Source organism: Cataglyphis hispanica, chromosome 13 (genome assembly GCF_021464435.1).
Source record: "Cataglyphis hispanica isolate Lineage 1 chromosome 13, ULB_Chis1_1.0, whole genome shotgun sequence".
NCBI lineage: Eukaryota > Metazoa > Arthropoda > Insecta > Hymenoptera > Formicidae > Cataglyphis > Cataglyphis hispanica.
In genome coordinates this window covers 4,408,644-4,433,836 of record NC_065966.1, presented here as the reverse complement: position 1 = coordinate 4,433,836, position 25,193 = coordinate 4,408,644, and the positions used below count along the sequence as shown (strand labels likewise).

Genomic DNA, 25,193 nt, shown 5'->3' with positions numbered 1-25,193 from the left:
TATCTAAACCACTCTCGCAACACTGGTCCCATTTTAAAAACAGGTTTATTCTTATTTTTCGTCGCTTCGATGAGAATCTTTTCAGAAGATGATTATCTCGTTCTTCCCTTTCCGGATTCACATTAGAAATAACTGACAGATAAAACCGGCTAAAATAGACAAGTCAGAAAATGTAGGTCGCACATCCTCGCGTTTATAAATTCATGAATTAGAACGAGTCGAGTAAATACTTATCATATTCTAGAAGTAATCATCTTAAATTTAGACAAAAATTGTTAGTAATAAAATATTAAAATATTATATAATCTAATTATATATTATATTTTTTGTAGAGAAGGATTTAATCGCACTGTCCTTTAATTTTTTAAACCTTTAAGATATTTCTTTACATAATATTTTTGGAAATTTAATATAAAATAAACTAAAGTGGAACAGATAAATGTGCTCATCTCCGTAATTTAATCTCGTACTCTGAATCTTTCAATATTCTAATGACTTGTAGTGAAAAAGGAGGAAATTATGAATCAGCACGCATAGAGGAAATAGCCATACTGCGTATGGCTTTCTTGACGCTCGATTTCTAAAAGGCTATGATGAGATAGACAGCTTTGAGTAAAAAAAAGAAATAAAAAAAATAAGATAAGAGAGTGGAGGATGTTGGGCGGCGTTATGAATGAAAGTGGAACGCGGGTTGTTCTCTTGGATCTTCTTTTGATCGCGCTTCGATTCTTAACTTCTGCAGATTAGAAAGGAGCGCACACACGAGGATTATTATTACTATGAAGCTCCGAGAAGATTCTGCGGCGAAAGTCTTTCGCTAAAGATAGCCGAACGTTGGCATTTCTATCGCCACCGCATGCATACATCGTGACCTTTATGAAATTAAACGTAATCACTGTGAAATGATTTATTATCACTCGAGATATAATTGTAAAAAATCAAGGATCAGAGATCAAAAATAAAGAAAGTTAGTATAAACGAAATACAAGTTTTTAATTAAGATGAATAATAGTGTAAGAAGTAGCAAAATAAATATAATTGTAAGAAAATCTAAATAAAAATGTAAAATGTGAAATAAAATACTTTAAATTGTTATAATTATTTCGTTTTGATACAAGACTCTCACTTTTCTTTTAAACTTCCGTTAAGTGATTAATGCAGAATTTCTCAATCTTCTTAAAATCATCATCATGTCATGTATAAAACACGAAAGAAAAATCTTATATGATTGTAATTTATATTTATTGCTATAATTCTAAAAGATCGATAGTTTTAATCACGTCGATCAATGCAAACTTCGTCTAATTGTACCTTTTAAAAGCAATTAGTTTCGCCATTTAGTAAACATCATCATAGGCTGATATTGATCGTAGAAATATATAAAAGTATCATCCAGAAAGGTGAGTGAGCTTTTGATCTCCCTTCCTTGATGTATAAGAAAGTGCAATGTGAAATTATTAGATTTTTTATTTTATTTTTATTTTTATTTGTTATTTATTTTATTCTTATTTATATATTTTATTGTATCATAATGTTTGTGTATGAATCCTTGTTTTTTTGCTATTGAAAATTTAGAGTTTGTACAAATTATATCTTTGGTTTAATGACTTAATTTTTCTATAAGTATATTGTAATAAAATAATAGACTTTCTATAAATAAATAAATTTGTCATCAATCGCTTTTTATGTTTTTCTCTTCTCTTTCTCTTCTCTCTCTTGATTGTATATTTTTATTTAATTATATTTTTTAATTTTTTGTTTCTTCTTGTTTAACACGTAAATAAAAATTTATTATGAAAATGCTATAAGATTTTTCAAAAAATGTCAAATTTGATTGAAGTTTAATATCGCATAAATAATGCGCGTCTTTGTCGCTACGTCAATATAAGGGAACTCGCCCTAAACAAGTCTGAGACGTTTTACGGTCATTCCGAGATTTCAGGAATGCGATCCAATTTACGGTAACGATCTGCAGTCTGGAATATACGCCGCACTCATTTTATGTCACAAGCTCCAAAGAGCAAAGACAACTGCATGGATAAGTGCGTTCACCATATGCTTTATCATGGAATACTGATGAACGTAAGTTGATATTTATAATTTCGAGGCATGCAATTTCGAGACTTGAGACGTTAGCTAATTACAATGTAAAATTTTCTTATTGTTGTTAAAATCCTGTTATATGCAATCTGTATTGTAATCGCATTTATATAAATATAATTAATAACGTGATTAATTACGTGCAAATACAAAAATGCTTCGAAAATGTGTATTATTCAAAATTTAAATTCTCGATTAATTCTATTAAACCGCCTTCTTAATTACTATCCCGATTAATATCCCGATCAAAAATTTAATTCCTTTGACCTTACCTCCCAAATGTGCAGTGGCATCTGTAAATCTCCATCGTCTTTTAGCTCGCGGACTTTGACAAAACACGACGGACGTATTTGCATACCGCGCCTTTATCTCGTCCGTCGTACATATAAATCCATATTCCCGTTACAATAAATCTGCGCCTGTCGCGGACACGCGATTTCATAAATCACGAGGACCAAAAGCAACTGCACAAAGCCTTCTAATTAAAAGAGAAAGAAGTACTTTTCTTGTGCGTCCGACTGTAACCGAAGATGATTTTGAGAGAAAATCCTGAACTAAAATTCTTTTCTTTATCCCAATGTTTTCCGAATTCGATATCTAAGTATAAAACTAAGTATATAACACTTTTCTTGAGAGTTCTTGAATTATTTATGATATAAAATTTAAAGATCACAAATCTCTTATATTGAAATAATTAACTTACGTATGCGCGATTTTGCCGTATTTTACGCCGTCATTTTTTGCAAATTTTCAAGGCTATTTATTTTAAACATTTTACAAAGGAAGGGATAGTCAGAAGATATATGCATACATGATGATTTATATCATGCCTTTGTCACGTTTTAAAAGACGAGCATCTTTACGTTATTATACGCTAAACTTCTATACAAATTTGATTTAATCAATGAAATATGTACGTGATTGAAATTTTCTCACAACGTTTACTGACAAAAGTTCTTAATACAATCGAGTCTACATACAGTGTTGTTGGTCGCAATCATTTTTTCGTGAGAGTTACGCTTGAAATACAATATACTCGAAAATGGTCTCGATAGTCTCGAGTAATAACGACAAGCGTTTCAAAAAGTAGAAACGACGTCATAGAAAAGAGACAGAAAAATAAAAATAGCTAATAAAATAATCAACTGACAGTGTTGGGGCTTTAATCGATTCTCTAAAGCGGCTGCAACATATTTTACAATATATCGCTGGTATAGTAATTTTTTGAGCGAATTCGCACCATTCATCGAAGCGGAGAATAAAAATAATGGCGTGCGATATAATCAATAACCAATCGCCGCCCCAGAACGCGTCGCGAAAGACTAGAATGATTAAGAATAAACGCGTCGGGCGCGATTGGAAACATAAGATATATATACCTTTAACAACGATTAATAGTGATAATTACTGTTACAGTGTTACAACGATATGTTGCGGTTCGACATCCTTTTTGATTTCCGGCAAATATATAATGCTTGTATTTATATATCTATGTAATACATATATATATATATATATATATATATATATATATATATATATATATATATAGCGCGAGGAATACAATATATACAAATGTTACGACGCAGAATTGAATCTTGTGTTTTCAATATGTAACGAGGAGAATTAAGTTTTTCTGTAAATTACATTTTTCTATTTCTATAAATGATCATGATTCGGAATAACAAATAATTATCAAGGCAGACATATATAAAAATAATATCCGCTATTATTTTACAAACAACATTCGAATTCTTTTCTCTATGATAGATAAGATTGGAAAATAATTTATATTGAATATTACGTAATAAAGCACCCTCTCCTTCAAAGTGTGAGTACATGTGTACACTGATTATTTCAATAGAACATGCTTTATAAATAAAATTAAGAAGACGCAAATATATTGAAGAATTGACAAATGGTGCGTCGTATAACTAATTAAGAATACTATTTACGCAATACTATACTAAATGAAATACTTACACACCTTGCGGTCTTTATAAACTCCCGTTACGCTTTAATATGTTAATTATGATTTTTTTTTATTTTCGTCATTTATCACAGCATCACGCATGTTACAGTTTTTGCGTTCTGCATCCTATTTGTGCTTCAGCCAGAGGAAAGTAGCATCGTTAATTATACGTGTACTTTAACGTTTCATAGAAGCATTTAACGAGAAAGATACATTTCTAAATACATAATATACCGTGCGTCGCACCATGACACTTTATAATTGCACAGCGACATCGAGACTCGTGCAATATACTGGACGAATTTAGAAATTTATGGACGGAATGCCATTCTTACGCGTATGTCGATGAATCATTCAATTTATAACTGATATTTTTCTCTCTATCGTTCCTCAACTAGCAATTTGAAAATTTCTTCTAAATGTATTTCAATTATTTCATGCACCTAATCATACGAATATATCTCGTACAAAATTTCGATTTTAGAAGTCAGAAATAAGACATTTCAGATTTCTTAGAATTTAGTTAATCTAACGTAGCCGACTTTTTCGCCTCCTTTCTTTCTCTCTTTCTCTTCCTCTCTCAGTCAGTGCATTCGGAAGCAAAACTCTCGAGGTCTACGTAGTGCCCGTTCATGTTGTCCTCCAGCAGCTGAGCGAGATCCCTGCGTAAAGTTTGGAATTCCGGCCTGCGGTCAGGATCGGCGTGCCAACATCGGGATATCACCCTGAAGAGCTCGCTTCGACAGTGCGAAGGCCTCTCCAGACGATAACCGTTGTGCACGTTCCGCATGACTTCCCGCGCCGTCATATCCGGGTACGGTGTTGAACCTGAAGAGAGAGCGCAAGATGGTGTGATCATTACGATGGGATATCAACATGATAGATCGCGCTAGGAAGTTACCATATCGGTTCATCGATTAAGCGCACATGTTTTAACAAGATACAAACTGTCCGTATATAGTGACATTGTTGTGCGCGTCAAATTTTTGATTACCATATCAATAGAAAAACGCGCTATAAAAATGTGTAACAATATTTTATATCTTATTTTATATCTTGGTGCGCGGCATACGCGCTTCTTAATATATTAATTTATATTAAAGAAAATATTTTATATTAAAGAAAATTAATAAAATAAATGTATGTAATTTAATAAATGTGTGTATATAATAAAATGAGTGTATATTTAATAAATAAAAAGACAATAATATAATAATTAAAAATGCATCGACTGTTGTTTTTAACATTACCTGTTTTGCAATATTTTTATGTTATTAGTATAAACATGTCTACGAACATGTATCTTTATTTTCATATCAAATAACAGTGAAATAACAAATGGATGTCAATAATATTTATTCCAGCAACAAGCTACCATATTCAGATACCACAAACAGACTACCTACCTAGAGTGACGATTTCCCACATCAGAATCCCAAAACTCCAGACATCGGTCTTCGTCGTAAAGAGAGAATAGATCAACGATTCGGGGGCCATCCAGCGAATCGGCAAGGCGTTCCTCCCGTGCCTAGTCTCGATTACCTCGCCGTCCTCGTTGGCAAACCTTGACATGCCGAAGTCGGCGATTTTGCACAGTTTGTTGTGATCCACGAGGACATTTCGAGCAGCGAGGTCACGATGGATGATCTGCGCACAGAAAATACAAAGTCATCGATAAACAATCGGCGCTCGAGAGATGCGTGTTCCATTGCGGGATTGCTTAAGATCTAATGAGAAATTACAGTGTGCTATATTACGAGTACTTGGATACGACATGTCGTTGAAGAAAAACTTAGCCTTGAATCCGAGCTCATGCGCGACAAGACGAGATTCGACGCAGTGAAACGATGTGTGCTTGCAAATATTATTTTATCGACGCAAGCCAGGTACTTGGACCTAATAAATCTAGCAATGTCAATCCGTCGATGTACATATATGCAAATACTACTGGAAAATAAGTAAGGATTTCTGAAAAGAATAAACACAAATATATATAAATTTCGTTGACAGATGGTCACGTGCGCGTAATGACAGCTGCGAGGAACATCTGCGTCTGCTTAGTCGTCAAATATAAGAAACAATTCAAATGCAAAATCGTTCAGGTACTTTGTAATTTAATCGTCAATTATAATATTTATGCATTTTGTGCCATGATTATGCATAGTCATGATTATTATTAATTATATATTAATTAACCATTATCTCTCCCGTGCACTTTTTTAGCCAAACAAATTTTTCGCTAAACAGCAAGACCATGAAGAAAGCCATGAAGAAAAAAGATCTAAATAATAATTATTATACGCAACAACTGAATGATGCAAATGCGATGTTACGAAACATCGAGCCGCATCAGCTGCGCCTGCCGTATTCAATTTGAATGCAGAGGCGCATCCAGAATGCATCCACGCACATCCGCAGCTGGTACGCGCACTATCATTTAGCCAGCGCATCTGTGTAATTGTCTATTAAAACCCGAGAGGCTAATTTTTGTTTTCTAGAAGTTATATACAACGGAAACTGGTAATTCAACATATAATCGAGCGTTTACGAGAGAAGTTTTGGTTCGTCTAATTGCCGTTAATCGTCAGGTATATTTTACTTAGAATTTTAAAATACGTGTTTTGCGCAGATTCCGTGCAAAATTTTCCTCTTCCTTTTTGTCATGTAAAAACCAACAAACTCTACAAAAGAATTTTGAGACAAACAAATATTTATTTCATTGTTCACGCGTTCAGATCTCAATTTAACTTATTTAATTTTATTTTAATATTTTAATTCTTTTTTAAGTCCACTCTAAATTCTCGACAAAATAAAGCAGATCGTGTAAAAAATAGATTGTTGAAATGTATCCTTGAGAGCCTTTTATTGCTCTCGAGTCGGATGAAGAAACTGAACAAATATTTCCAAACTCGTTCTTCATGAGAGATAAAACTCAATCTTTGCCTAGTGACACAAATCTCCAACCGGGAACGATCCTTCAACAAACGTCACGCTGGAAGTTTTACGACTGTGCGAAAATGTTTGAGATTAAACATCATTAACCGGTTATTTGTCAAACAGTCGATGCTCTCCATGATCTTCCACAGAAAATTAGATATCCTTGAAAAATCTCTACTCTCTTGTAAATTAAAAAAAAAAATCATGCTACGTTTTTTATATATAGATAAGAGATATAAAGAAAAATTTCAATTTCTCTCGCAAATCAAAATAGCCATTTGCTTCATAAAAATTGCGCTAAAGGTATTCTATTAAATTCCTCGAATCGCTAATATGTCATTATTCATCGTAAATGTATCGTGCATAATTATTTCTTCCGCTTCTCCTTTAATAGTAAGGAAGAAATAATAAGATTGTGCGCCGAGACGATCCAATTGCCGAGATGCTATAACTGTACATTATTACGTGCATCAATTCTTGCGATCGCATCAGTGCAACTGCAACTTCACTAATCACATTTCGATGTTCTATGCTCTTAACTGCGCAAAAATTATTCACCATAAATCACAAATGCGAATAAGATTATTAGTAATTGACCATAAAAGTTGCCAAGTATAAATAGCGATAGCATGTAGCGATCTCGTGATTTATGAAATTAACGTTCGTAATTTAAGAAATTACGGTACATTTTTTTTCTTAGAGGAAGCCTTGAATTATGAAAATATAAATATGAATGACGAAATTAATAATACGTAAACAAGTTCTGAACAAGGCATTTAATTACGACAATATTATTAAATGTATTAAAAATATATTTTATATGCATTAAATTAAAAAATAAAATCAAACTCGTTAAATTTTCCCGAATACATCAAAACTCAGATATTCAATATCTTCTCGTAAAGTAAATCTATCCGTAAATATATAGCCAAACTTATTCTTCGACGAGCATTAAGGTGATGTCGGAAAAATTAATCGGTCGCCCGACATCGCTTTTACGGCGGGCTCGTTAATCGCGTGGAGATTAACGAGGGGGCCCTCCATCTAAACACTTTAAACAACCGCAGTGCATCGATCCTCGAAGTGTCGCGCCAAAATTTATCGCGATTCCTTTCTCTTCGTGTTCAACAATCTCAGTCCCAATCCCGACCCGTCCTTTCGGTGGTATGTATCGAAGCGCACTCATGTCACCGAAAAGAAAGAAAGCAAGTGAATCGCGAGGATCGCCAAACGATCGTCAGCTCGGTCTTGAAGCAACTTTTTCTCCTGCATCAGGAGACAATTAGTTGCCTCGAGAATCTGGAGGTTCTTTGATCCATAAATAAGCCGTGCGTAATAAAGAAAAATTAATTAGCACCTCATTGACGATCCCGCGAGATTGAGGGTCGATGTAGTCATCAAGGACTGTTAGAATATAATCGGTGTAATAATTCGAGATTTTATTATTTTTGTATAATACGTTGTACGGTAAAGAAAATTTTTTTCTCCTCGAAATTTTTTTCTCCTCGATAGACGATAATTAGTTATGCCAAGATCTTGCGGATTTTTAGCTTATATGTAAACGTGTCGACTGTGCATAATGAAGAAAAAATAATTAATTATATTATGTCCTATCGATCTTGAATTATCGAGGGAAACAACATAACATCATCAAGGTCTATTACTGGTTCATCGGTGTGATAATCGATAAAACAGCATATTTTACGCTTAATTTATTCTTGTGTGACATCATTTTTACTAACAAAAAATGTCTTACAAAATTATTTATTAATTTTCTGAGAAATTAATTTATTAAGTTTCTTCTTACAAAAAAAATCAAACAATAAAAAAGCATAAAAAGAAAATATACGTAGAATTGTGCTTATGTTGAAAGCATCAATATCAAGCCGAGACTCCATTTATTTTATCGGGACTAAATATCGAGATTTATTACGACTCTTTCTTTCCGTGTTTGATTGAATTTTTTCTCGATAGCGTATTGTGCGTACAAGTCGATAAGAAACCAGAAAAAAAAAACAATATTATCTATTCCATGTAAACACATAAATGTGGGAAATAAGCTACCTCTATCCATAAATATGACATATAAATGTTACAATTTATCAGCAGTTCTCAGGACATTTACTTTGTAATTTCTCTTTGGAGAAACACAAAAAAATCAGTTACATAAACTTTAATGTTTATGGCAACTACCCTGAACATATAAAAAAAATTCAGTACCTTCTTTGACGCGAGATATTCCATGCCTCTAGCCACGCAATATCCGAAAACCGTGAGATCTCTGGATGTCAAGGCTGCTGAATCCTCGCTAAAGTTGTAAAAATACTGTCTCGTGCGGTGATCACGCAGATACGCGAGCAGTTTGCCGTACATGACGTACTCCAGTATGAGATAATGAGGCTCTGTAATCAGAAAGAAATCACGCGTTGTGTTTTTTATATTTATTCGTGGAATGACGCATTGGAGTTCCTGCGTTTCGAGTAAAGTAAACTCTCAATCAGCGAAGGATAAATCTCTCTCTACGTCATATAACTCGTTTCTAAAGAATATAAATCTTATTCATCACGCAACCTAGGGATTGAAATGAGGAATGCGAGCTTTAAAAAAGTAATGAGTACATGGATTGGCGTTTGAATGACATTGTATCTTGTATATATTATTGTTCATTTAAATAAAATTCCGAAATTTATATAAGAGAAGCATCATTTAAATTAGATTATATTTATATAGAATTTATTTAATTATAGAAATTAAATTTATACATGAGACATCAAATATAAATCAAGCAGCACATAAGTGATTACAAAACTGTATGGCGAGTTTGCGAAAAAAAATATTCAGCGTTCGAAGTAATTCAAATGATTTACTTGAAAGAATTCTCGCCCGAGTAATGTCAACTTGATTGTAACTTATGGATCCACTTTTGTCGGTGTATCGCCATTGCAACAACTCGTATTAGGTCAACATCGCTACCCTCTAATAATTCTTGTTCACCAAGAGGTACACGCTTCTCATGCCTGGATTAATTTCAGATGTTAATATGTTTTTCAGTATGAATTAAACATGACATAATGTTTGTAGTGCCGGTTTCGCATGCGTGTAAGTCGTGCGTTATTAACCGTTTATTAGTAATTTAATTTTGTAATATTATAGTGAAATAGCTATATCATATTATCACGTTATACTAAGTTCGCTAATATCAAATAATGCTGATGTAATAACTATTAATTATATCCGACGAAGAAGATCGCTTAGTCGCATCTGGTATTTCTGCACAAGATAATAATTTGTTCAAAAAAACAAAAAAATAATTATATATAAGATTACTATTAAAAAATTTTACAGAGTTTCTTACTGCGATTTTACGTTCATATTTGTGATCAATTTATAATAATTATCGTCTTTTAATAAAAAATATTATTTTTAATATTTATTATGCAATTTAAATGTTAATTTAGAAAATTAAAATTGAAAATAAAATTAAAAGATAATCGTATATGAAACAAAATAATTATTTCCTGAGAAAAAGTGTTCGAATATCCATTTTCTTCATTGACGTGTAATAAAAATCAAGAGTTCATTGTAATGTGCATGCATTAAATTCGTGTCAATTCTACACTAATTTTTTCATGCAAAAATCGCGGATCCACGCCTATGTCGATCGATATGGCACGCGTGTGATACAATAGCCGTGACGAATGCAAAGCAATACGAGTACGCGACGGTGATACGCGGGTTGGTATCGTTCTCGCTTTTATGTAAATCATATTTCGCGCATACAATAACGGTAGAAATGCGCAGAATGACATGCCAAACGGCGATAAAATCAAGAAGAAAATAAGACTATGCTTATATATTCGCCTGATGCTTTGGAAGGACGAAGAACGAGAATTGAGATGTCCTTTCGGATTAGAATCTTTTTTTCATCTTATGTACATCGTACGTAAATCATCTCGAGAAAGAGAGATGGCGGATTGTAAATAAAATTACAACGCGGTGGTATTGAAAGATCTTCATTTTAAATCGGATTTTAGAACTATAAGAGAATTATATAGAAACAATTAATTTTATCAAATTGTTAGGGCAACTTTGTTCGCTGAATAAGAGGCAGGATCAAGAATCCATTGAATAAGACGCGAAATATCGTCATAAAACGAAAAACGCTTAAGCTTGCAGAACGTTATCTGCATGAAAAATTTATGCCAAAAAAAATATCCCGCTCCCGAGCTCGCAGATTTTAAAGAATGCCGCTCCTTAATGTCGCTTCTATTTCATATGCTCGTACATTGCCTCATCTGTGAAAGCAGATAAATAAGCCGAAACTTTGTTAAGACAAAGAAAAAAAAACCAAGAATGGCCAATAAGAGAAAGCTATTATTTTTATTAGACGCGAATCATTTTTATTATGCCAACAGAGAACTTTTTTTACGAAAAAAAACAATTCATCAACGTAATTTCGCATTATTTAATGCATATAAAAAATGTTATTAATTAAATATTTATATTTTTCTACGAAATATAAGATTGCTTTTTAATACGTCAAAAATATAAAAATTTGTCAAATTTTAATTAGCGGTTCTCCAGCCACTAATAATTCTCTTAGTGGTCGAACTAACTGTTGAACGTGAGTTTTATTATCGTCCAAACGGCGGTCGTAAAATAATCAAAAGACTGGCTTTCTGACTTTGACGAACGTCACCGGGAAGAAATTCGAACATGACCGCAAACGATAACAGCAGTGGGGCCGAAATTTAAATGTCGTAAATTTTATGCGGTGGCCCGTCTCGTGTGGGCCGCCAAGAACTTTTCGCGTTCTATTGTGTGAAAGCAGAGCCGTGGAGGTGGAGAAGACCCTTTAAGAGGCCCACTCCTTGAGATGCGTCAGCGACGCCCGAAAGTTGCAAACACACCTCGAAAGATCTCGATTCGTCGCCGCAATCTTTATTGATGAATTTTAATCCTTATCGAAATTTTTTACTCCGTATAAATTAAAAAATTATTAGAAAAAGAAGCTTTTTTGTATATAATCTTCTGCTAAAAAAATATTTATTAAAACACAAAATAATTAAATTCTCAACAATACGTTTCTATTACTAATAGAAATAAAAGCATACATAATGATGCAATGTTACTTTATTAATCGAAATAAAGGATAATATGATCAAAAATTTAAATGAGAGTAGATCATGCAATCTCGATCGCAATAGTCGCTCGCTTTTTTATTTAGTCTCTTTTGATCCACGAATGGAACAATTGTTTCGCGGGGATACCGACTTAATAATAAACGTATTATACCGCGAAGAAGCGCGTCGCTGGGATGCGTATGGAAATTTATACGAAAGATGCGAACGACGATATCGAGCAGCGTGAAAGGAAAGATGTATAATGGCTCTGTCCCGTTTGTAGTCCGTCCCGACGCATGCGAGATTGTCCGAGCAAATTTTTGATGTCTCTACCATAAATTTGTTTGTAACGAGAAAATCGTACGAAATCAATTTCATCGATCTACGACGACGTATTTTTTATATTCATTGATATTCACAAACTTGGAAAATTAAAAAAGAATATATTATATATACAAAAGAGAAAGAAAGTTATTTTACAAAACTTAAAAAAAAAATTATATTATTAGCTTAAAAAAATTTAAATATTATATTATAATCAAAAAATAAAATTATTCTTTCTAAGTAAAAATATGGAATTAAATATAATGTTCGATAAAACTTTCAACATAGTTTAAATATAATATAAATTATTTCCTGTGCACAAAATGTTGTACCCTTCTTATATTATTATTAAAAGTTCTAAAAAAAAAACGTGATAAATTCCTTCTCGCATTTTTTCATGATCCTTAAAAGAGTAATTTTATTGATGCAATTATGCGCACGAAAATTACTTGCCAATTCGTTGCGCATTTGCTTTCAATAATGAAGGCGCGGTGCATCAAGAACCCTCGATCCTACGTTATGAAGCAGAATGCAGCAGTTTTTAATCAATCACGGTACGATGAAACAACAGGACCGTACGTCGATCGTACTTTTCTTTGCAAAATGATACAATCACGGATATTTTTACACAAGCTTATGCGCAACAAAAGGCAACTGTCATGTCATCAACAGAAAAATTAATTCCAAGAAAAGAACGTAAATTTATTTATCCACTTCTCGCACCTATGTGTATAAAGATTTTGATTCAGACAATTCTGATTTTTAATGTCAAAGACTTAGCAAGATGATTGCAAGAAAGATATATGAATTGTTTACGCGATTGTTTAATTCGTAGCTGTCAAGCTTGTGGAAGTTAACTATTACAGGGTAAATAATGGCTACACCAAAACGAATAAATCTTCCTGCGCCAAACAAAACATTCCCACGTAATTATCGCAAGAACTGTCTAATTCATCGTCTAAGCAAATAATCACAGTCAAGATAAACATTTTTATGCTTATAGTTTAATCGCGAAAACTGTGTTCTTACGTAACCATTTAAAATATATAAACAAATTATTCAACAATAAGACGCACAAAAGACATTTCGTCGATATAAATTACTAGTTTTTGACGTAAACAAGTGATTTAAAGAAGTGATAAAATTTTTTAAGAGATATTTACGATTTAGGCATGTAATAAAATATTACACCGAATGGAATCACGCGTATTTCGGACGAGAAGGTGATCAAAAATTATCGTTCCATTTCGATAGGAACGTTAACTACTGTGCGGAATGTTCGCGAAAATCTGAATAACTTATCCACATGAATTTCGATTAAAGCGCAAAAGACTAGGAGCATCACGAAACGCGTATCGCAACATCTCGATTGGAAGAGTCGCATTCGAACGCGGTTCTCCTCTCTCGTCTCGGACGGGGGCTTGATTACTTAATTACCATACACCGACGATCCGCGTATTCAGCGTCGAGAGAAGTGCCGGCAGTTAAAACGCCATCAGTTTTTATAAAGTTTACGCAGCCAAGGCTTCGGAGCGCGCGATAACCAAGGTCGAAGATAAGTGACGGTAATGAGGAGGATTCACCGAACAGCTGCAGGTGCAGCACCGATTACGCGCTGCCGATGCAAATCGAAATAAAGACGCTTGCGGATCTATTACCGCGACAAATCGCCGATTCGTGTCGCCCCCCGTCTGTTGTATCCAAAATTCTATATGATATATACATCTTTGCTTGTTGATTATACCGTAGGACGTAGGGGACTTCCTCCTCCCCACACACACACACACATTCATAATCAATAAAATCAAAGCAAAAATAATTTAATTAAAATATATAATATATTTTAATTAATAATGCGTACGCGTTTGATATATTTATTATTAAACTCACCCTCCTCGGTGCAGCAGCCCAAAAGTGTTACGACGTTCGGATGACTGCCTAATTGTTTCATAATTTCAAGTTCTCGATCCAAGTCTTCCTTCTCGCGATCAGAAGCACCTTCCTTGATGGTTTTCACCGCTACTAGTCGAGTCGTGCCCTGATGACCTGTCAAGTCATCAGCCTCGGCTTTCCACACCTAATATGTCAATATACACAGAGACATACACACACATATAATTACGTACACGTATGTATTTACAAACTAAAAAAATTTTTGTTTTGCTTTGAGAAATTATATCTAATTTAAAGTTAATTATTTTATAATGTTTTTACACCGCATATATTTAATTTAAATCCTTTAGCGATCAAAATAGTATGGGCTAATGTAATTTATCATAAATAAATTGGATATATTATTCCAAATGTGTGCGATATAATATTTATAATTGAAAAGTCAAAAAATATATAATCATCACGAAAACAGTACCAATCATCCGTCTTTTTATCGTTAATTCATTAGGAAAAAAAATCTACCATAACAAATTATATGTTCCCGAGTTTTTCCTCTGTTTCGTATAATAATTCGATTACACTGACATTACGCCACCTGTCTATTATCATGTCTCCCTAATGCAACGTAAAATCACATACGTCAAACGTTGCTATTACAAATAAACGCGAATTTCTTCTAACAGACGAACAAATAAAATCACTTCATAGGATAAATGCCGAAGGAAGAAGCTGCTAAACTTATCTCTGAGATTATATTGCCGCGTGAATCTACCTCAGATATTTCATAGGCTCCATCCGACAGTCACAAATTACAGGGTCATTTTTCATTTCATTGTTTATTTTCACGCCGGAATGTGCCGCAGAAAATAATATCACCTCACCTGACCGAAGTTTCCTTGTCCGAGAACTGTCTGTAACCTAAGCTTATCTCTAGGAAACTCCCATCTGGATTCTTGAGACGGCGGAGGCGGCGATTTCTCAGCTTCGTGACACTGCGCAAAGAATCGCGCGCAAAACGAGCATTAAACTGCAGTTTAAAATTGTTCAGAAATAGCTGCTAATTGATATGCACGAGAGCGAACATCCGACACGTCATTGGAAATTAACGTCTCGCGCCTATCATTGTCGTATTTCTTCTATGTCAGAGAAATAGACTGTCAGAATTTTCCACTGATATATTTCTACGCATAGTCATTCCTACACGCGAAATGTAAAAATTAAATCTATTATATGATATGCAAATATAACACATACAAATTATATAAAAAAATAAAAAAATAATACAATTAGATTAAAAGAATAAAAAATTAATAATTAAAATGTAATAAAATTAGATTAAAACCTCAGATTAAGGCAGAGACACAATTATAATTAAATAACGTAAATAAAATAATATCTAAGCATTGATATGTAAAAAATTATGTATGCCAATTTTTTAGACGATTTGTCAAACGAATCATTTTGCAGATAATTAAATGCGTCAGACAGGTTATTACACAAAGTAATCGCTGTCGTATTAAATATGCATGGATTAATTTCTCACCAAGTGCTGTATCCTCGGCAGCTTCGTGATCGCTTTCTCAATGGAGGTCTTGAAGTCGCCGTTTTCGAGATTAAGAGCGTCCTTCCTGCAGCTTATCTCCGATGACGTGTCCGACTCTTCGAGCACCTGCATAAGCAAATCAACGTCAGTGCACGCAGCAACACATGCCGTATGTAACGCGCCGCTAGCACGCGCGCGCGTGTTATTACGCACGAGATGGGGAGAGCCCGCTCGAATCGGTCATCACTCCCGTTTAATTAGGAATCGCAATGCCGCATAGCAATGAAGATCGGCCAGAAAGATCAAGGCGCCCCGAGTGTATTTTCTCAAGTAATATTACTGCAATAAAATTAGATGTATCTATTACGACTCTACGCGAAAATACTGATGTTGACTTTTTTTATGACGCCGATAAGATACATACAAAAACGATACAAATATAACCGCGTCTATCTACTATAATAAAGCTTTCGAGTCAACTATAATAATGTTGAAATATTTGCTAACTAAAAATAGGCACGGAAAGTATTTTATGTTATAGTATTTTATTATATAATATCATTTATTATATTAATATTTGTCTATAATATCTTCCTTTTAATTTATAGAAAAACAAAAAAAATATATAATTCATGTTCAATAATAATTAAAGTTATTAAAATTAGCCATACCTTTATAATAAAGTTATGTTCGACATTTCTTAAATTATAATATATCTTGTATTATTTTTTTTATAATTTTTTAATTCAATAAAAATAAAGCTCTTATATAATATTCAAAAAATCTTGAATCTATGTTCCTTTAATCGATATTAAATTAAAGAATCTGTTTTAATAGTTGGATAAATAACAATTCATTCAAAATTAAAAATTAAAATTGTTAATTGAAATCAAATATGTTGTCAAATTATTATTATCGACTTCGTAATATTATTCCTCGACATCGCTCGAGAATTATTGAAAGCGAGTGTTTGATTGTACAAGCTCGCTTTATTACCAAAAAACACAATTACCTCGTGCACGAAAAGACATTCAATGCGAATGAAATAAAACTCCGTATTATTTTTACTGCTAGATTTGCGCGAAGTATTATCTTGTATAAGTTGTTTCGAAGAAAGTCACTTACCAGAAAAGTTCGATCATATTATACGAGAATAATCAAGAAAACGGATCGGTTTGTTTGTCTACAATAAATTTTTCAATTTCGCGAAACATAGAACGCTCAAGTATGTTTTAGCATCAGACGAGTTTCAAAGCGGTCCTATTTATTTGTTCCTTGTACTCGTTCCTCGTCTCCCTTCTTTCGTTTACACGCTCCTTTTTTTATCGTCCATACAAGCCTTTGTATCGCCATTCAGATTTATTTCCATGACTGTCAGATTAAATTTAAATTTATGTTCACGTTATTATTTCGAACGTGAAAGCATTTCGCTTATGTCATTTCCGGATATTTTGCGTTATCCTTTTTGCTGTTAATTTTGATACTAACAAATGTTTTGTACTACATGCTATTCATTGAATAAAAAAAAAATTAAATGTCTGTAATTAAAAAATATATTAATAAATTATATATGTAAAAACACGATTCTTTAAAATTCTATGATAAAGAAAAGATAGGATTAGCTTTAAAAGATATGGATTCGTAAAATATCTTCGTGGAAGTGTATTATCGCGATGTAATCACTAATAATTACATTACACAAAGATTCTCATTTTCCGACGCGAAAGATTTTCGACCTTCGATACAATCTTCTTGTCGGCTACCCGCGGAAAATTCCATGCAAAAATAATCATTAAAGACAATGGAGCCGAACAATTTTTGCATTATCTAACGGCGCATTCATTTTCTCATTACTATAACGTGCCACGCTCCATCCGATGATTCCTCGCACGAAGACATCACAGGGATCCTCAAGATTTCTGCATACAATGAACTTGCAGTAATTGCTTGATGGGGGAAAAGGGGAGATCGCATTTTGTGAATCATCGCGGAGCTAGCCTTCGCGAAGGAATTACTCGATGACCGCGTTTGATATTCATTCGGGGCGAAGTCACGGTCGTGAAATTTTTCTGCGAGAAAATTACATTAAATCTATGAAGTCATAAAAATATCTATACCTGTACTTATTATCCTGAAAAATCTCGTCTTGCGTTTTCTCCGATTGATTTCGATAGTTCGTTTTTTTTATTAAAATAGTGCGACCGATTGAGACGATACTCTCTAATTGTGGACTTATCGCAGCGCATTCCGGATCAATTAATAATAACTAATGAACATAACTAATGACGTTTCAGCTATAACGACGATATTGTCGCATTGATCATCAAAACTTTAACTTTAATCCCGCGAGATAATAAAATATAATATGCAATGATAATCGAGACTGTATCGTATAATAGTACATAAGTATCACTATTATATTAATGACAAATTTTATGTCTGCGTAAAACAATTAAAAACGTTTCATTCGTCGATTATTCGATAATAAATTTCTAATTGCATTATATTAAAATAGAATATTATGCGTTATTTTTTCCAAAGAGATTAGATAATTTTTCTTTTTCTGACTTGTATATTTATCTCATCGGAAAGTTGTAATTTTATTTTTAATAAAAGCATTTTAATTTGTTTTTTTTTTTAATTTCGGGGAAAATCGTTATTCTCGTTATATCTTTTACTTACATATTAGAGATATATTGTTACATTAAATATCATAAAAAAATATAAAACTAAAATATCGAGTTTAAAGTTTAAATAGAATTAGGTATTAATGTCTCTATATATGTCAGAAAGTTTGAGCGCAAAAAGCTCTTCATTATAAATTAATAAACTGGTCATTAAAATTAAGAGAACAAGATTTCTACAACAGTTTATAAACATCTGATAATTACGTATTATTATTTTCACAATATTTTTCAGTCGAAATATCATATCTGTGATAAATTTGTCAATTTTCAAAATTTCTTTCCTTCAAGTGTCCCGCTAAATTCATATTCTTAACAATCACTGTTTTCGAAATATTACGATTAACAACGGAATCAGATCGCGCTCACGATTTCTCGATCACCGTGACGACTTCACCAGCGAACAGAAAGACGGAGATATCTAGACAGCGGTAATCTGCGCCGGACTTTCCAATCTAAACACGCGCTCAAACGACCTCAAAACCTCGAAATCACTTACCTTACGATTCCTAAGTATCAGTCTTCTGAGAATGAGCCCGAAACCGACGGCGATAGGAAAGACGACGAGGGTGGCCAGGATATAGCTGACCACGGCAACCGTCTCTTGAGTGGCGATCGCGTTGCCATCGTGCCGCTTCGATATCACGTCACTGATGTTCATCGGCTCCCGCGGGTTCACCGAGATCGGTCCACCGACTTCGAAGAACGTCTTGTTGAGCTCAGCGGGATGGTATATCGTGCCGTTGTATTCCGGCAGGATCGAGTGATGATAGGTGGGCCTGTACCTCGTCCTGTTGACCGCGAAGGAAGAGCCTCTAGACGTCACTGAAGGAACGGTAGTGTCCTGGGAGCCGCGATTCTCCTCGTGTTTATCTTTCCGGGAGCCCGTCGTACTTGCGGTAGGCTCTCTCAATTTCGGAACTGAAATGGTGGTCGAAGTACTTCCACTGATTTCCGTCGTGCTAGTGACAGTTGTAGTCGACGGACTCGTCTTCTCTATCGTTGTAGTCGTCGTCGTCCTCGCAGGATTCTTTTCGTCTTGCGGTTTAAGATCCACCGGAAGTACCACTCGCGTCCGTTCCGTACCGCGAACAAATCCGTCCACAGATCTGCTGCCGTTAAAAATGTCCGACGTGTTGTATAGATGCATGATCGGCAACACATCGTCCTTGTCCTTCGATTTGTCCGATAGATTACGCGCACGGACCTCCGGCGATCTCTCGCCTGACACGCGTTTTCCGTTGTCTGCGGGCGTCGACGACGTAGATAAGACCTCCGATTTTTTGCTTGGAGCATCGTCCACGGAACGAGTGTCATTCCGAATCGGCGAAACCATTGTCGTCGTCGATGTCGTCGCGTCTTTGGCCCGATATCTCTTCTGAATCTCCGAGGGGTCCAGATTACTCGCTTCCGGTGCCTTCGTTCCGGCGTCCAAAGCTTTCGGATCCACCGTGGTCCTCTCCCCTTCCGCTAATATCCTAGGCGTGACCGGGAAAATCGGTGCTGCCGGCGTCGTAGTTGTCGTCGTCGTCGTCGTCGTCGTTGTCGTCATCATCGTCGTCGTTTTCGCGATCGTTTCACCGATTCGCTCGGTCACTATCACGGTCGTCGCGACAACACTATCCGTCGTTACGTTCGCGTCACTGTCGCTGCTCTTGTTCGACATCACGACACTCTGATAGTCTTCACTCCCGATACTGTCTTCGTCGTTCACACTCGGCGTACTAACGACATCCCCAGCAAGAACATCAGATTTATCCGCTTCTGTCATCGCGATCGCGTCGACAAAAACGGACGGATCGGTCGCGTTCATCGTCTCATCGGTTGCGCTCGAATTTCGACTTAAATTGCCCATGACCGTGGCCTTTGGCGAGCTTCCGTCAACTGATACTTTGTTTACCTCGCCGGTGACACGCGTGATTTTTCGAGAAGAACCCAGCACCTCATCATTCGAATCGTTGCCGTGGCTCGTAATCGTTTCGTTCAGCGAGCCCACTGTTTCGTGTACCGTTAAGTCTTCTGTAGTACTTTTAATTTTCTCTTGATTACTGGAGTTTATCCTGCTATCATTTCTTGTAGGAGACAAGCCTTTTTCAGAAGCTGATATCCTACGACCCTTGCTCGTTACCAGGGATGAAGATTCTTCATTAACGGTCGATCTCTGATTTAACACCGCGCTCGCGCTCTTCCTCAAGAATCTTCGGTCGTTAGCACCCTCTTGCTCGCTAATGCGTGACTTGACCTGGTTCCATCTGACCGGTCCCCTACTCCCGGTGTCGAGTGACTTTATGGATCTCGTTGTCGAGATAACGCTATCGTTCGCAGCTGGATGCGGCGAGGACCAGATCGCTCGTTGACTGGACGCGCGTTGCTGCTGTTGCGGGATGACTTTCCTCGGTCGTTCCCCCACCAAACCATCGACAACAACACTGGGCGACGATTCAACAGCTGCGGCTGGCTCGATGGTCGCGCCGGTACTGAGTCCCACCGGCGTTCGCGCCAGTTCTATACTGGCAGCGCCGACACGAGGAAGCAGAAGAGGAGAAGACGGCGGCAGCGGCGGCGGCGGTTGCTGCTGCTGAGACGGTCCATCGCTCGTTATCTCGGCACCGCTACCAGGACGACCGGTGGCACCATCATCTTCCTCTTCCCCTCCTCCTCCTCCACGCCTCTCCTCACCGTTTAACCCGGGCCCGGTGTAGTTGCGCAACAATCGCGTCACATTCGTTATCGTGTAAGCGTACACGTGTTGCTGCTGCGGCTGCTGCCGACTCGAGTCGGCGACGATGACAGATGCGGACGGCTCCGTCGTCGACGATATCGAGGTCGTCGATGGCGTCGATTTCGAAGCGGTATCGTCATTGACCGACACGCGATCCGCGAGGACCGGTTGCGGTTTAACGGTATTTCGCTGGGCCCGCTCGCTCTCGATCGCGAAACTCGTGAGACCGAAGCTGTCATCCGGCACCACGATTCGCAGCGTCGACGATTCCATTCTTAGCGACGATGCCTCGATATTGTTGATGTCGCGAGATCTCGAATTCGTTCTCGTCAGCGACGGAGAAATTACTTTCTCGACGATATTCGTCAGTTTGTCCTCCGATTTCACGGCGCTTGTCGTTTCCATGTGTGCTTCGACGACTTTCTTCTCGTCGTCGTCCTTTGCGAAATCGTTCGTCGTTTTCTCGAGACTCGCGGGGATGACGCCGTTCGCTACCGTGACAGTTTCGTTCGAAAATTTCACATTGATTTCACTCTCCGCGACGCTCGCTTCGACGTCGTCATGACGTTGCCGCGGTATCTGGGTCGTCGTGCTCGCCTTGGCCACGTGGGTAGCGCCGTTTCCTCTCTCTCGCGGGACCCGAGCACCCGTATTAATGGACGGATCGCCACGGCGGAGCTTATCGTCCACCGTATTCATCTCGCTCCTCATATCCGATCCACTGTCTACCGGGCTCGACTCATTGCTCGAGATGACGTTGGACACAACATCCGCCGTGGGCCTCGGCTTCCGATAGTACAAGCCACTACCAGGATTCCTAAACATGTTCTTGATCCGTGAAACCTGATTTTTCTCAACCGTCCGACGTTCTAACGCGATATTCATCTCGTCGTTCATGATCTCCTCGATCGGCGCGGCTATCGTCGCGCTATATCTCTTCGAGGAGTATCTACGGCGAGATGAGATCGGTACCGTGGATGTCGTTTCTACAGAATTGTTGTTACTGTTGCTGGTGACGTTTTGCGCGTCCGGTTGAAGTTTCTGCCCAAAGTACAAGAACTGCGACATATCTTCCATCGGGATGTTACTCTCCACCGGCCGGAAGTGTTTGTACAGCGAGTCCGGCATTGATACAATATTCTTTTTACGCGTATCCGCGTCTCCTGATTTTTGATTAGTGGACATAGTCGACGTCGTAGCGATCGAAGACGATGTTGAAGAGGCGCTCTCGTACTTCTCGGTCGTCGACGTGGCCGGAGTTTCGCTCTTTGTCATCTTTGGCGTCTGCTGTTCGACTTCAAGTTCCATCGAATCGAGATCGATCGTGGAAGCAATTTTTTTCTCGCTGTTTTTCCTCGATGATTGCGGAGTCTTCTCATCCACTGACGCTTCGGTTTGCGCGCTAGTAACGTAAACGTTATGCTTGGTCTCCTGGCTTTCGAGAATATCCGGAGGATCTTTCGAGGTGGTATTGGGTCGCAGTGTACGATTTAAAAAAATCCGAGATGACTCATGTGAGCGTTGATTCAAGATCTGTCGCCTCCTGGCAGTCAGAATACTACGTAGCGCCTGCTCGCGTTTAGCTTTCGACGATAACAACTCCGCGTGTAAAGATGCGCGCCCTTGACGATAATCTGCAACCGATGCGTCTGTAAACAAAGAAAAAAATCGCTGTCTGATATCTAATAGTTGCCGGATTAGATAGAAAATAAATATGTAAAAATAAAATAAAAAGATTAAAAGTGTTATAAATTATAATTGTATATTAAAAAATTTTAAACTGACTTCTCTTGCTTAAAATTAAGAATTCTCTTCAGAGCTAAAAATAAAGCTGATCTTCGTGTACGTTATTTACAATAATTATACTCCTTTATTACGCCACGGCATGTATTATCACACCGAAGAAATATACATCTTAACGAAGTGTAAATAACACGCGGTTTCTAAATGCTAATTGATCGCAATGTGGAACAATAACACGGTGCGTAACAGAGGCGATTATAGTTCCTGTTCGTTTCGGTTCGGTTTCAACGCGACGGAGAGGAAAATTTTCCGCGATTAATATGAGAATCATCGTACGTCAGAATACTCCTCCGGTGAAAACCGGAAGAGCATCGACCGTCTAACGCCCACGCGTTAGACAACGACCAATGTAATTAAGTTCTCAATTATATTCGCCGCGTGTGTGCGAAACGAAAGAAATTCTCGTGGAAAAGAGTTCTTCGACTAACGGTAGTTCTCAGGATCGCGGATGACCGAGTGGGTTTCGGGATACGAGAGATTTCGTACCGTTACCTTTCTGTCCACCGATAATCAACCGTAACCGCGATCGAAAAACGATCCAAATTCGCGGATTTGTATGCAAATTCACTCAAAAAGATTTAAATATCGTGCTAATATTATATCAATCTTAATTATATAATCACAAGATTACAGAATTAGAAGATTTAATGTTAATTTGTTTAATTTTTAATATCAAAATTTCTAGTAATTAATTTTCCAAAAAAATCCATTAATCTTCATAAAAAATCTGAATAAATAAAAAATGTTAATGTATACAGTTATTAGAATATTCTTATTTCTTTTAGCTCTGAACGAACTCTTCTCTCATTCCCTATACTTGTACTCGAATGTTCCCCCTCGCGATTTTCCCATAGTACAATAATGCCCGCCGACAAGCCCCTATCGTGCAGATAATGGGCACTGCTCGATTCGCTTCGCTTCAGAAATTCGTTCGTATTGCAAATTACCGAAGAACGCGCACTATATAATCTCTGCTTACAAGCATGTTCCGCTGAAGGATCATTAAGAGCTCGTCTGCAAGGATCGTAAAGAGGATATGGGCTGTGCGTCATGAATTTATTCTCTTATTGTCCGATCCCCGACAAAAAAAAAAAAATCAAGATCGTTTATAGCTGCAACAAGTTGAATTTAAAAAGACATAAGAGTCCGATCTGTCGATCCAGGGATCGTTAAAGGGATCGATACGCTTTATTGCACGACGGCGAGAATTTCCAAGTGATTCTAATGCTCCATGAAAAGGCCTCGTGAATTCAAGGCTTAACGTGATATACGGATGGATAAAAAACACGAGTCTCACCTAACGCGCGAAAATTTATTCAATGTTAGAAAGTCTCTTATATGGCTTCAAAATTATGAACTTAAAGCTGATTCTGTGAATACAAAGTTTTCTACAAGGATTTACGAATATTTGTGACTATGGGTCCTTAGTATAGAATCAGATATGGTGTCTTGTGATAATATAATAGAAAAATTTTAAAGAAGATACTTTATGCTGAAAACTAATGGGACATTTTTAATAAACAAGCATCGCTCGAAAGGCATTCTTATCGCGTAGACGTATTCGCGTATCTTGTCATCATATATACGACAATCCAAGCTGTTGCTCAGACTCCAAAACCAATTCAACATCTTAGAGGTGCATTTCAACGAAGCAAATATTCCGGATGTGTAAATCGCGTCGTAGAACCCGCTCTACAAGTGGAAACCCGTTTATAAATATGCTCGAATGTCCCGACAACCCGAGTTTTGAATAATGCAGTCTACCTCAATCTAATCTTAACCGAAATCGCGGGAATTGTCGTCTAACTTTGAGCGGAATTTTTTCAAGGAGCCGCAAAATAGAGAATGTAAAAAAAAAAATAAAAGAGAAGGGAAAAAAGAATAATATGAAAAAACGGCTCACATTGTCATTGCTGCGCAGTAATTATCTCGGCCTTAATTTTTAATCAGCAAACAAATAGAAAAAGTATAAAAAAATATAATTATATGTTAGTATATCGACTTAAATTATTGAACACTAGAGATCGTCTCGGCCTCTCTATTGTCTCGGAATTAAAATGGACGATGACCGCAAAAATATTGCGTTGTAAAA

At 36.5% G+C, this 25,193-nt stretch overlaps 1 protein-coding gene and 1 long non-coding RNA gene across 2 annotated transcripts in view; one reads left to right on the top strand and one right to left on the bottom strand.

Annotated features, from left to right (window-relative positions):
* Positions 1–3,021: 3,021 nt before the first annotated feature.
* LOC126853824 (serine-rich adhesin for platelets-like) overlaps positions 3,022–25,193 on the bottom strand; it is a 153,380-nt gene continuing 131,208 nt past the window's right edge. The window contains exons 2-8 of the mRNA XM_050599867.1: positions 19,076–22,947; positions 15,893–16,018; positions 15,231–15,341; positions 14,347–14,533; positions 9,230–9,411; positions 5,479–5,719; positions 3,022–4,900 (exon numbers count right to left, since the gene is read on the bottom strand). Coding sequence (XP_050455824.1) covers positions 4,653–4,900; positions 5,479–5,719; positions 9,230–9,411; positions 14,347–14,533; positions 15,231–15,341; positions 15,893–16,018; positions 19,076–22,947 — 4,967 coding nt within the window. The 3' untranslated portion in view covers positions 3,022–4,652. The remainder of the gene's footprint in view (positions 4,901–5,478; positions 5,720–9,229; positions 9,412–14,346; positions 14,534–15,230; positions 15,342–15,892; positions 16,019–19,075; positions 22,948–25,193) is intronic.
* On the top strand, positions 5,727–8,829 carry LOC126853854 (uncharacterized). The gene is made up of 3 exons (XR_007688032.1): positions 5,727–5,958; positions 6,083–6,174; positions 6,296–8,829. It is a non-coding gene; the product is annotated as an uncharacterized LOC126853854 (long non-coding RNA).